Raw genomic sequence first — 12,602 nt, forward strand, 5'->3', positions numbered from 1 at the left:
ACTCTTTAACTAATCTCCCATCTTGACTTCAATCCCACACATTATACACATGTTGAAGGTAGCAACCAAGGATAACATAATCATAACAGGCTGTTTGGCCAATCTACATCCCTGTCTTCTCATTTTGAGAATCCAAGAGCACTAAAAATCCAGTTCTAAGGGTAGCTCTTCGGGAGCTAAAACTTCTACAAAGATGAAAAAATATCACGTCCCTGTGAATATAACATATGATTCTAATGAACAACTTTCAGAATTGACTATTATGTTCCAAACGTTAGCGGCTTTAATAAAAGGAAATTTACGAAAAAAGTTATGCAGTTGTCAAATAAGATCATGGTTCCTTTGCGTGTCGACAGGAAGCACCAAAAGAAGAATTCGCATATAAACAGTTTTTGAAGAATCTGAGGGAGAACAGCACAAAAGCCATAGATTAAGAACTGTAACTTCATAGAGAAATACAGAGATGAGGAAAGGAAGAGAAAAAAAAAACCTAACACCTCCGGCGAGTCTTGAGCCTCAGCCAGGTGCACATCTTTGAATAAAGTGGATGAAAAGGAAAGTAAGAATTACGTCCTGAAATTATTCATCTTCGAGAGTTTGCTAAGAATCCATCTAGCTCACTTCGCCAACCAAAGCCTGGAAAGCCACATATAGAGACGGGGGGCCGAGGGGAGTAGCTCAAGTACGGAGAGGGCCAGTTACTGGTTCTCTTCCAGAATTTGCATCTTTGTGCTTTAAGGAGAGATTGGTAAACTGCGATTCGAGATCTCTGCTTTTACTACGATTATGAGCAGAAGCAGGCTGTGGTGATTGTTGCTGTTGCTGCTGCTGCTGAAACAATAATCGAAGACGAGCAATTTCTCTCTCCAACATTTCTTGCTGGACTGCAGTTTACCAAAAGACAAAGTTGTAAACAAAATGTGAGATAGTTAAATCCTACTGAAGGCCCCTCTATAGGATGTCGTGTATGGAGGCAGGATGGTAACAAGTGGCATATCACGAATCTTAATGCATACATCACTAATGTCTATTAGTGCAGTCATCATTATCCATCAGTGACTTCACTGATAGACGTGATTGCACTGAAAATGATAGTAACTGCACTGATTTGCCAGGTGTCACCCTCTCCTTCCACTCTACATGATACTGTATAGGTCCTCTAGGAAAAAAATTTCCCCGTATAACCTGCTTGTGGAGTGAACTGAAACATGAAACACAAATAAAAAACATTTTACAAGGAAAAAAAAATAAAAGAACGGAAAAATTAGTTTCGACAACTCTCAGCTAAAATTGGCTCCAATAGCCTCAATAGTCATTGAATGTCTAAAATAGAATTAGTAGGTTCAAAATAAAATTAGGATAATTTTAAATAGAATTGTGCTAGGTTTAACAATAAATGTAACAAAAATTAAGAGTTAAAAAGTTTTAAAATTAGCACGTGATGATCGTATGAGAATTTTGGGGCAAAATTCTCATGTTTGCATAACTACGGTGTTAAAGTGCAAAATTTAAAAACTTTAGGGTATATAACTGCCGCCAATAACAAGTGAAGGCATATAAGTGCAAAGTAGGGAAAATTATAGGGTATTTAAGTGCAATTAGCCCTAAATTTTACAAAAAATACAATTATGATTTCTAAGATAAACTCCAACAGTTTTCTTTAAAAAAATATATACTCCAACAGGTATGGATCATCTTCACAGAGTTGGAACTCTTATCTGAGGGCAAGTAAGGAAGGGATGTAATCATATCATACTCCTTTTAAAAGTGGAAGTTTGAGAAAAACTTTCATTGGACAATACTGCCCTTGATTTTTTATAAATATCACATTATATCGTATCCTAATTAACAGAACTCTTTAAATATATCTATAATACACTATTTGTGACATATCCTAATTAATAGAAATATCTTTCATATATTCTCAGTCATCCAAAAGTTATAAACAATGTTCTTAAATATCTAAAAATTATATAAATCACCCTTAAATTAGAAAATTACAAACAATGCCTTAGAAATCAAAAAAAATCCAAAAAGTCCTTATAACTTACAAAAATTGTAAACAATCCCTAATACAAGTGCAAATTACAAATCGTCATTTAAAACTTCTAAAAATCACAAACATGAGGACCCCATGAAAACCCTAAAAGTTAAAAAAAACACCTCTAAAATCTAAAAATCTAAAAATACAAAAAAAACTCTGAATATTTGAAAATTTTAAACAACCTCCTGAATAATATGAAATTACGTGCAAAATCCTAAATATTGTAAGTTACCAACAACTTCCTCACCAAAAAATTTAAAATTTATTAAAAACACCTTTAAAATATGAAATCATTTGAACAGTCCCCTAAAAAATTGAAATTATATGCAACACCCAAAAAAACAAAAATAAAATAAAAATATTCCCCTTGAAAAAGCTTAATTTTATAAAAAAAATATCTTAGAAAATTTCAAAAATAACAAAAAAATGAATATCAAAATTTTTTCAATAGTTCCAAAAATAATTTGTAATTACATACAACAACCTAAAAAAAATTAAATTCTTGAACTTCCATAATCTGAAAGAAGTGAAGTTAGTAGATATTAATCCACTCATGGAGTTAAATATATTTTTAAATATCTTGACTAAACAAAAAATAATTGCTGTTGTGAAGCAACAAAAAAAGTAGTTAGTTGTTTGGTGGTGATCCTTTAAAAATTGAAGGATACATTGATTATAATTCAAGTGTGATCCTTACGATAGAAAATTTATATCAGGTTTTATCTTTATATTAAATAATAAAGCTATTAGTTGAAGTGGTTACAAGTAAAAAAAACTATAGCTAACTCTACAACTAAAGAAGAGTATATTGCAGCTTATAAAGCAACAAAAAAAGTAGTTTGGATTAAAAAATTCGTGCAAGAGTTAGGTGTTTTTTCAACTACCGAATATTCCATTACTTTGTATTTTGATAATAGCAGGTTGCCCAAGCTAGAGTGCCTAGGGTTAATCATAAATCGAAACCACATCGAATGAAAGTATAACTTGGTAAGAGAAATTGTTAAGAGAGGAAACATAAACATTCTTAAAGTTGCTTCTGCTGATAATGTGGCAAACTCATTAACTAAACTTTTAAGTTAAAAGCTGTTTGAGAAATATATTGATAAGATGGATTTAAAATTTATATCAAATTGGTTTTGAGCACGAGTGGGAGACGGGAAGATGTATGCTCTACAAAACCAATAAATAAGAGTTTACATGTATATTTACAAAAAACCCTTAAAATATAAAATTTTTAAACAACCTTCTGAATAATATGAAATTATAGGCAGAGCCATGAAATTTGAAATTACTAACAACCTCCTCACAAAAAATTTTAAAAAATTACAAAACTCATCTAAAAAATATGAGAATTTTGAATAGTCCTCTATACAACTTGAAATTATAGACAATACCTTAAAAAAATTTAAAAATACAAACAATCACCTTAAAAATCTAAAAATTATAAAAAAATACCCCAAACACTCTAAAAATTACAAACAAATACCTTGAAAATTAGGAACAGTTCTATGAACAATTTGTAATTACGTATAGCACACTAAAATTTTGAAAATTAAAAAACAAGCTTTTAAAAATCTTAAGTTGCAGAAAATACCCTGGAAAAAGTGAAAATAAAAAAACTTTGACTGGCCCTCTGAATAATCTAACCACTGATTATTCAAAAATAACAAATACCTCCGAAAAGTCTTTAAAAATAGAAAAAACATGTCAAAATTAAAAAATTATAAAAACTACTCTGAAAATCTAAAATTTTCATTTTTTTCCAAGTACAATTTGAAATTACAAAGCCCGCCAAAAGGTTCAAAAATTAGGAAAACTCCTAAGAAAATATTAAAGTTATAGACAACCTTATGAAAAAAACTTACAAATAGCTCCCTAAAAATAAAATATTGCAAGCAGGCTCCTAGAAAAAAAATCTAAACGCTCTCCTTAAAATCGAAAAGTACCAAAATAAGTTGTTATGCATTTGCTATATAAGATAAAAGTTCTTTGGTATGTTTGTTATCAAAGTTCTAAAATTACAAGTTGTAATTTTTCATGTCTGTTAGATCAAAGTTCTAAATTTTGAAAGGCATAACTAAATTTAATACATTATCAAGTTAGATATTAGTCTACAAAATATTATCATCATCAAGTAGAGGTTTAACAAGATGATTTTATTTAATGCAATAAATTATAGAGTAACCATGAACTATTTCACAAATCTGTTATAGTATAGACATAAATCTGTTTCTCAGAAAAAAAGCGTAAACTAGAATAAAATAGTTAAATTATTTAACGGCGTGCAATGCACGTGCATCCCACCTAGTATGAGTAAAATAGCAACTGTACTAGGAGCAATGAATATAATATTCTACAGGAGTAATGAATATAATATTCTGCAGAACAATATTTGTGGTCATATAGCCGTTGATTCTGTCTGAATCTCAATAGCTAGTGAGGTATGACTCACTAGTAAGGCAGGGGTTAATTAATGGGAGCTCCCAGCTAAAAACCAGGATATAACCTTTGGTTGATAAATGAATTTTAAAGTGATAAAGCAAGTAATACTTCTTGACATTAAGATCGGTTTTAATTACAATTTAGAAATAATGTAGGTATGGTTTTGCACCTACTGAAGATGAAAAGGCTGAAACTGCATGCATCAGAAACAGGCTGCATAGGAGAACTTTTTAAGAGGTGGACATTGACACTAAACCGTAGTCAGTGGTCTCAGTAGTGAATATAAGCAGATTCGGGAGCATGAACCGGATTTACTCCAGGATCACAAGATGTTTAGTATTGAGGACACAACATTCTCATAGATTCATGTGTAAATTATCACTGTCCGGTACCTTAGAAGCTAAGATACTAGACAAAAAATGTCCAAGGAAAATTAAGCAAAATACTGTGGAGAATGTTCTTACGCTTTTTAATGAGATGCTCCTGTGCTAGACTGTCAAGCCGTTGCTTCAGGGTTTGATTCTCCATGTTCAGTATAAGATTCTGCTGATCCACAAATTCCAGCTCCGCTGAAACTTCCATACCTTCTGCCTGTAGTAATTTGTAATTCAACGTTAGAATAGAAGCACTTTATCCACTAGATGTGCTTTCTTCAGCATTCAGATATGTAAGCACTTGCCTGTAAAGCTTGAACATTTCTCTCCAGTTCTGCAATGTACTGAAGTTTCCGAACACGCGATCGCTGAGCAAATTGCCTGTGACAGTGAAAAGATTAGGTTGAGAAATAAATCAATAATATTACCAGATTAGACTTGTTTTTCACTACAAGAAATCTGGTATTTAACGACCAAAATTAGTGAAGGGACCAGTTGACCGTCATTAATGTGCATACAATAACGACGGGTTTTAATCCCTTCGTCGAGTGATTACAAACATTAGAGAAATAATGTGATATGGGATAACGGATTTATAATCCCTTCGTTGATTTGATCCTAATACCGTCGAAATTTATTGGGTCTCCTTAAAAACGAAGGGATCCATTACCTTCATTGATGGGACTCCTAATCATAATTAGACTAAAATTAACCTATTGCTATTAACACATCCCACATTAAAATCCGATGCCCCACATTAAAACCCGAAGCCCCAATTTTACAAACCCCTTAACTGCTAATCATCCTCTAACCGCAATAATAATTAATTAAACCCTAGTTAAAAAAATCTGCCGTTCTCTTTATCATCCTCACCTCTAAAACTCGTCGTGTTTCTCCTAGCACTACAACAAATTGCACTTTTCCCCACGCTTATTCCTGACACATGGTTAAATACGTTGCCAAAAATTATGTTTTTCCCGACGATGTTAATTAGCATCGGCAAAACATATATTTTTCGTTGCGTTTATAATTAGCGTCACTAAAAGTGTATATTATTTGTAACGTTTTAACTTAGCGTCGGTAAAAGTGTATGGATTTCACGACGTTTTTTATTTTCATCAGTAAAAATATATATTTTTAGTGACATTTTAGGGTTGGCGTCGCTAATATAATATGCATTTATCGCGACATGTTACGTTAGCGTCGCTAAAAAACTTTTTTTCGCAACGTGTTAGATTAGCATCGCTAAAAGGCTCGTCCACCATATTTCGTCAATTCCGTCTTAGATCCTTTATTTTTGTTTGAGCGGGCTCCCAAATTTTCCAAACCCCGCTTCTAAAAGTTTTCCCCCTTCTGTTTTCCTCAAACATGCTCAAAATTTCCAAAACCCTCCCTTTCAAAATTTCTCTAGCTTCCTCCTCGTCCACGCCTTCCTCTCCCGCCCCCTCTAATTCGTCCTCCTCGACGGTGGCGCCTACATAGCCATCGTTGACGCCGCCCGAGTACATCGGAGATCTGATCCCTCCACCCCCGTCGCCTCCGCCCCCACCGCCTCCGCCCCCGCCGAGGGTTTCAGGCGCCACCAGCCGAGCGTTTCCCTCCTCTCCTTGGCTCCCTCCGCCAGCTGCCTCTCCTTCACTTCCCCTCGTTCGACACCTCCGCTTGTTCGCCGACCATCCCAATTGTTTCGGTTCAATAATCTTTCTTCTCAAATTTTGATTTTTTTATTTTTTTTACCAGCAAGAAAAAAGAAGGAAGTGAAGAAAGAGACAGGACTTGGGATGAGGTTTAAGAAAGATGAAAACTTTGGTGAATGACATTCTGAGGTATTATTGCATATTTTTCCTCATATTTTGAACAGGACGTTTTACTGATTTCTTTTTTGCTAACTTCCTATTTTTCAATTTTATTTTTATTTTCGGGTGGTTGTTAGTGGTGATATGATCGAGTATTATGATATTTCTGGATGTTATATACAAAGGCCTTGGACAATAGCAATTTGGGAAAGCATGCAAGTGAGTGCTTAGATTTTGCATATTATTGTGCTTAAAACTTGTTATTATGATGAAATATTGTATAATTATGACAACCATTGACAGTTTTAACTATGAGAAACTAAAGGAAAAAATTACTTATTTACAGAACATCATAACCCTCATACCAACATTAATATTTCTTTTGATAACTGGTTATTTCATCTCTTGCTACTACAATAATCACAAACCAATACTGTACTTTTCCTTACTTTAGCATGGTGTTTTGGCTTTGGGATATTTTAATTAGAAAATATGAATAAACAGGTCACCATATGTCATACAGATTTATCTTTATAAATACTTCAATTTGGCAGGATTTCTTTGATGAAAAAATAAAGAATATGAAAGTTAAGAATTGCTACTTTCCACTATTTGTAACTGAGAATGTCCCTTTGCTGTGGAACTACTTAAACAATCTCTTTTTGCGGGTTTAAAGGGAGCTGATGCATAGCAACTGTTTTGAGATATTAATACATAGTACTGTCTGGATATTTCTGAACACTTATTAATATGCCTTTTGGGTGTTAACTTTTATATAGTGCGTACGAGTAGGATGTTTATTATGTTATAGTTCACATGAACTCATACATTAACTATAATTAGAATTTCTCATTGAGAAACTCTTATGGGGTGTTATTGGCTTAGGATAGTTGGTTAGGAAGAATAATCGTCCAAGAATTTTTTACTTTCTAGGATTCCGACTAGAACTTGGACTTTTTTTAATATTCAAATACTAGATTTTTGGATTAAAATTTGGATTCTTGGGTTAACATCTTTCATGTAGTTCCTCCACATCTGATTTAATACGGGTCTTCTTAGATGTTTTGTTGTAACTATGGAACTTTTGCATATATTTCTGCTTGTGTTGTTTGTGTGTATAAGTGCACAGATGGTTCTATTGTGCATGAATGTTTGTTTTGTGTTATGCTTTTCTTTCAATTCTTATGTGTTCTTTTATTTGGGTTTCTAAATAATGTATACATTTTCCTGGTTTTGTGACACACATTCCGTCTCTATTTTTATGACTATTTTAGGTTGCATGGGTTACAAATTCAGGTCAGAGTGAACTGGAAATTCCTATTGCAATTCGTCCCACAAGTGAGACTGTTATGTATCCATACTATTCTAAGTGGATTAGAAGTCACAGGGACTTGCCTTTGAAGCTTAACCAATGGGGCAATGTCGTGCGTTGGGAATTCAGCAATCCTGCTCCTTTCATTAGGTATTTATATTATAATCCTTCTGCACGTGCTTGGGAATTCAGCTGCAAGCTTTTATAATCCTAAATTTCGTATATGAAAGGCTTAAGAAGTTCAGGGCTTCCTGTTGAACAGGAAATAAACTTAAATGAGGGTTGTTAAGACAATTAAATACACACGCACATGTAGTTTACCATGAGATAATGTTCTTCTAGTCTTGTTATTCTATTTATCTCAACTGCTCTAAACTACTTTATGTATGATATGCAAGACATATTATGCATCTTTCATTTGATATCTGATATTCCTGCTATATATATTAGCAGTTTATTTTTATCATGATTGAAAAGAAAATTGAATGGATCAATCACCTGTTAAATATGTGATTTTTATCATGGGATACTAATTTATAATGGGAGTAATGCCACAAAAGAAGTATTTCCCCATTGCATGGTGTCCAAACGGGGTGAAAGTAGACATATTTAGTACTAATTTAAATTGCTCTGATCATGTTACTGAGTTCAAATATATAAAAAGATGACATGATCAATTGACTTCTCGTTAGCCGGACGCAAAGGACAGACATATTAGGCACCTCCAAAACATCAACTTCATTCTCTTGATCGAAAATGCTCACATCTCAAATGGATATCTCATGTTTTTCAAACCATTTCAAGACATTATTACCTGGTAGCGTACATTCTGTCTTTGCATTAGTCTAAATTGGAAATTCCTCTGTAGGCTATACACATAGGAATACGTTGGTTTTGGAAACACCATCTATGGTTTACGAAGATCTAAAAGCTATTTTCTATTTGGTACTAGAAAAGTATATGCTTTTCTATTTCCTTTGTAAAAGAATTTGCAGATGGTGAATAAAACTGACATTTTGACCAAGCTTAACATATATATCAATTTAATCATTCTCACTCCCTAGTAAAGAATGGATATGCGCAATTGGATACTTCTGTCCAGTTAGCCTCAACACATCCTTTCAAACGAAATATCACCAAGGTGAATCTTTAATCGATTATATGCTAATAAATATTGTTGTGCTTCATCTCAAAACATTTGTATCTCAAGCTCATGAAATATACAACAAAATTAACTCCGTACAAGGAATACGCCTTGATGAAGTCCTGACAATTTGTTTTCTCTTCAGGCCCCATATTTTGTTAACCCCTGTCCTCATTAAGCCCCAAATTTATGTCAACTCTAGTCCTAATCAAACCTCATTACCTTCCCTAAAAAAACTTTTATTTAGATTCTTTTCGGGGAAAATGCATTAGAATTTTATAGTAATTGTTCGCATGTGATAGACCACGGCATATCGGAACAAATGATCAGTGCTGTGATGGAAGTTGCAAAAGAATTCTTCGACATGCCTATGGAAGACAAGGCCGTATGCTATTCACTTATTCAGAGGATTTCAAAAAAGTCCCCAGACTTTACACGAGCCATGGCTGCAGCAATCACGAAAGACAATTAAGGAGGGACTGCTTGCGACTTGTTTACTATGGACCTGGCGATGAATTCATGCACCTCTATCCCCAAAAGCCCACCACATTCGGATACTCGACTCAACAAAGTTTTCATGCAGCTGGGGCTACAGCTAAGTGGGTTTCTATATTGTCAGGGATATCATTGTCAAATTCGTAGCAGAGGTAGAAGGATCGGCCACCAGGATCCTAAAATTAATATCCCAGGAATTAGGACTAGGTGAAGATTACCTTAGCAGATGTCTTTTATATTTAGTACTAATTTAAATGAAATATTTTCCCTTGTAGACATATATAATGGGCGTAATGCCACAAATGAAGTATTTTCCCATTGCATGGTGTCCAAACGGGGTGAAAGATGACATATATTGGTCATCCAATGCTAATTATTGCTTCTTTTGTGAGCTTGAAAATTTTCACTTGTATATTTCATATTTAGTACCAATTTAAATGTATGTAGGAGTCAAGAGTTTCTTTGGCAAGAAGGGCATACGGCTTTTGCAATAAAAGAAGAAACAGATCAGGAGGTAATTACATTGTCCTTCCTTTATTATTCTTTGTCATTATGGATTCTCAATCAGGATCAGAATTTTAGTTTATTTTATGAATCATGACAAGCCTGATGCCAGTAGCTTACCCTTTCTCTATTACCATGGTTTTTACTCATATGGCATGTTATTCCTATCTATCTTGCATAATAAGGGTCATACTTTCCGTTTTCTTTTGTGTTTCACCATTAAAGATGTCGATTTTAAATATAAAAGATTAAGCAGGAGACTGTCATTTGTTGTATCTGTAGAGGACATCATACAAAAGTGGCATAATTATTTTCTTGACTGAACATTTTTTCTGTTTGAAGGATATGAAATATGGGCAGGAGCAACAACATCAACAACAACAAATGGTGTTTGACTTAGAGTCACAAGTGAAAGCTATACAGGAACTTTTTTTAGGTAGCCATCTTCATTGACTCCTCAAACTCGAGAACATGTGCAGGACTAGGTAATTATTTTTTTATAAAATCTCTTATATATTTTTATGATTGACTACTTGCACTTGAGAAAATAAGATTTTTACTTAATAAGATAATAACTGCTTAATTGATATTTTTTAATTATGTAATTTTTTTTAATTTTCCAGGCTATCCATGCAATATTAGGAGAGGGGGTAGCTCGAGTCTTCTTTTGACGATGATTAGAGATGAAACGATGTGTCTTTCCCAGACTTCTATTTTAATTTGTTTTAGATAGTCTCACGTATTTTCCTTTAGAACAATTAGGATATTAACACTTGTTATTAGTGTTGAATATTTGAGGATGGTGGAATTTTATTTATTGATGTTATTAATGAATGGAGTTTTTGATTTCTTTTTTATTCATTATTGGGTATTAATATATTTGTGTTGTGAATCTTAGTTTCATGTTGAGAATAATATGATAGTTGCCTATGAATGGAAAAATTATCATTAATGTAAATTAGAAATTTGTAGTCTATAATGACGGTTTTATAAATCATGTTTTGTTCATCAACGAAGGGAAAGCACCATCGTTGATAGGTTACTAATTACCCACCATGAGGACTTTTACGACGGTATCTAGCCGTCATTAATTGGTCTTTAACAACGGGGTTGTCACCCGTTGTTACACAATAATAACGGGCGTACAAAACCATCATTACACAATAACAACGGGAATGAAAACCCGTCATTTAAAGTAACGACGGGAAAATATCCCCGTAACTAATGGTAACGACGATAAAATATTCCCGTCGCTGATGGTAACGACGGGAAAATAACCCCGTCACTAATGGTAACGACAGTGATAATTACCGTCGTAAATATTAACGACAGTAATATGTTCCGTCGTTATAGACTCAATAACGACGGGTAGTATATCCCTTCGTGACCCTTTAGCGAAGAGGGCTTCAACGACGGGTGACGAAGGGATTTTTTCCTGTCGTTAGCATACAATAACGACGGTTTTCAGCTCTTTAACGAAGGAAAATCCTTTCGTTAAAGCCGTAATTTCTTGTAGTGTTTGTTATTACTTGAAGGTGTATGATAATTGATAAAAGCTAATAATTAATACGGAAGATATATTATGTCAGTATTAATATGCTACTTGAAGGTGTATGATAATTGATAAAAACTAATAATTGATACGGAAGATACATTATATCAGTATTAATATGCCCGTTTATGCTCCAAATGGCACAACACAATCTACTTGCAGAACTCTTACATTCTTATTACTCCTATTGAGGATAAAATGAGAAAGAATCGCCTAAGATGGTTTGGACACATACAATGGAGACATCTTAGTTCACCAGTTTAAAAAAGTGATAATATTATAGGCAAAGAGATCTAAAAGTAGACCTAAGAGAATTTGGTTGGAAGCAATTAAGAAGGATATGATAGTGGTTAACCTAAAAGAGTAGATGACTCATAATAGAATGGAATGAAAGAGTAGGATTCGTGTAGCCAACCCAAAATATTTGGGATAAAGGCTTTGTTGTTGATGTTGTATCCAGTACAAGGTCTGAATATCAATGCTCATGCATCCGAGTAAAAATCCTTTCTTCTACTAAAGAAAGTGTTTCAAGTGTACGCTTTCTTCATAATTGGTTGGGCCCATAACCTTGTCTGCTATACATCTATGCACATGCCTGAAGACCCAACGTTGTCCTGATTCCACTCTAGGATCATGTAGTAACTTGCTAAAATTGTACTCACCTGTTCTAGTATTCAACAAACGAGCCCCAAACTAATCAAACTCCATAACCAATGGACTCCACTCCGCTTCTTAAACATATTATGTATGTGAACCTAGCTCTGAAGTTAGTCATAATAGAGATTGTTATGGTGTTTTCAGTCGCCAAATTGTGATATCTTATCAACAACAGGCAAGTATCTCACATTATGCCTAATCCAGTCAACCCGACGCTTAGGACAGCCAGAGCCCCGATTTAGCAGACTCGCCGAGTCAACATCTCGCTGGGTCGGCTCGAGA

General features: G+C 33.9%; 2 protein-coding genes across 4 annotated transcripts in view; one reads left to right on the forward strand and one right to left on the reverse strand.

Moving 5' to 3' along the window:
• The window catches only part of LOC109830267 (uncharacterized protein At4g06598-like), an 18,938-nt gene continuing 6,633 nt past the window's right edge, over positions 298–12,602 (reverse strand). For both annotated transcript variants that reach the window (XM_020397481.1, XM_020397480.1), the window contains 3 exons: positions 5,166–5,241; positions 4,951–5,077; positions 298–884 (listed from right to left, as the gene is read on the reverse strand). In XM_020397481.1, the coding sequence (XP_020253070.1) occupies positions 679–884; positions 4,951–5,077; positions 5,166–5,241 (409 nt within the window). In that variant the 3' untranslated portion in view covers positions 298–678. The remainder of the gene's footprint in view (positions 885–4,950; positions 5,078–5,165; positions 5,242–12,602) is intronic.
• Positions 5,665–9,935, forward strand: LOC109830268 (proline--tRNA ligase, cytoplasmic-like). 2 transcript variants are annotated; one of them, XM_020397482.1, is made up of 4 exons: positions 5,881–6,686; positions 6,794–6,875; positions 7,931–8,118; positions 9,408–9,935. In XM_020397482.1, the coding sequence occupies exons 1-4, from the start codon at positions 6,658–6,660 to the stop codon at positions 9,409–9,411; spliced, it is 303 nt and encodes a 100-aa protein (XP_020253071.1). In that variant the 5' UTR covers positions 5,881–6,657; the 3' UTR covers positions 9,412–9,935. The 2 variants fall into 2 exon arrangements, 1 of the variants encoding a protein (XP_020253071.1); XR_002244253.1 differs by lacking the exons at positions 6,794–6,875; positions 9,408–9,935 and having other exon boundaries at positions 5,665–6,686; positions 7,931–8,117.

This window comes from Asparagus officinalis, chromosome 2, assembly GCF_001876935.1.
Source record: "Asparagus officinalis chromosome 2, Aspof.V1, whole genome shotgun sequence".
NCBI lineage: Eukaryota > Viridiplantae > Streptophyta > Magnoliopsida > Asparagales > Asparagaceae > Asparagus > Asparagus officinalis.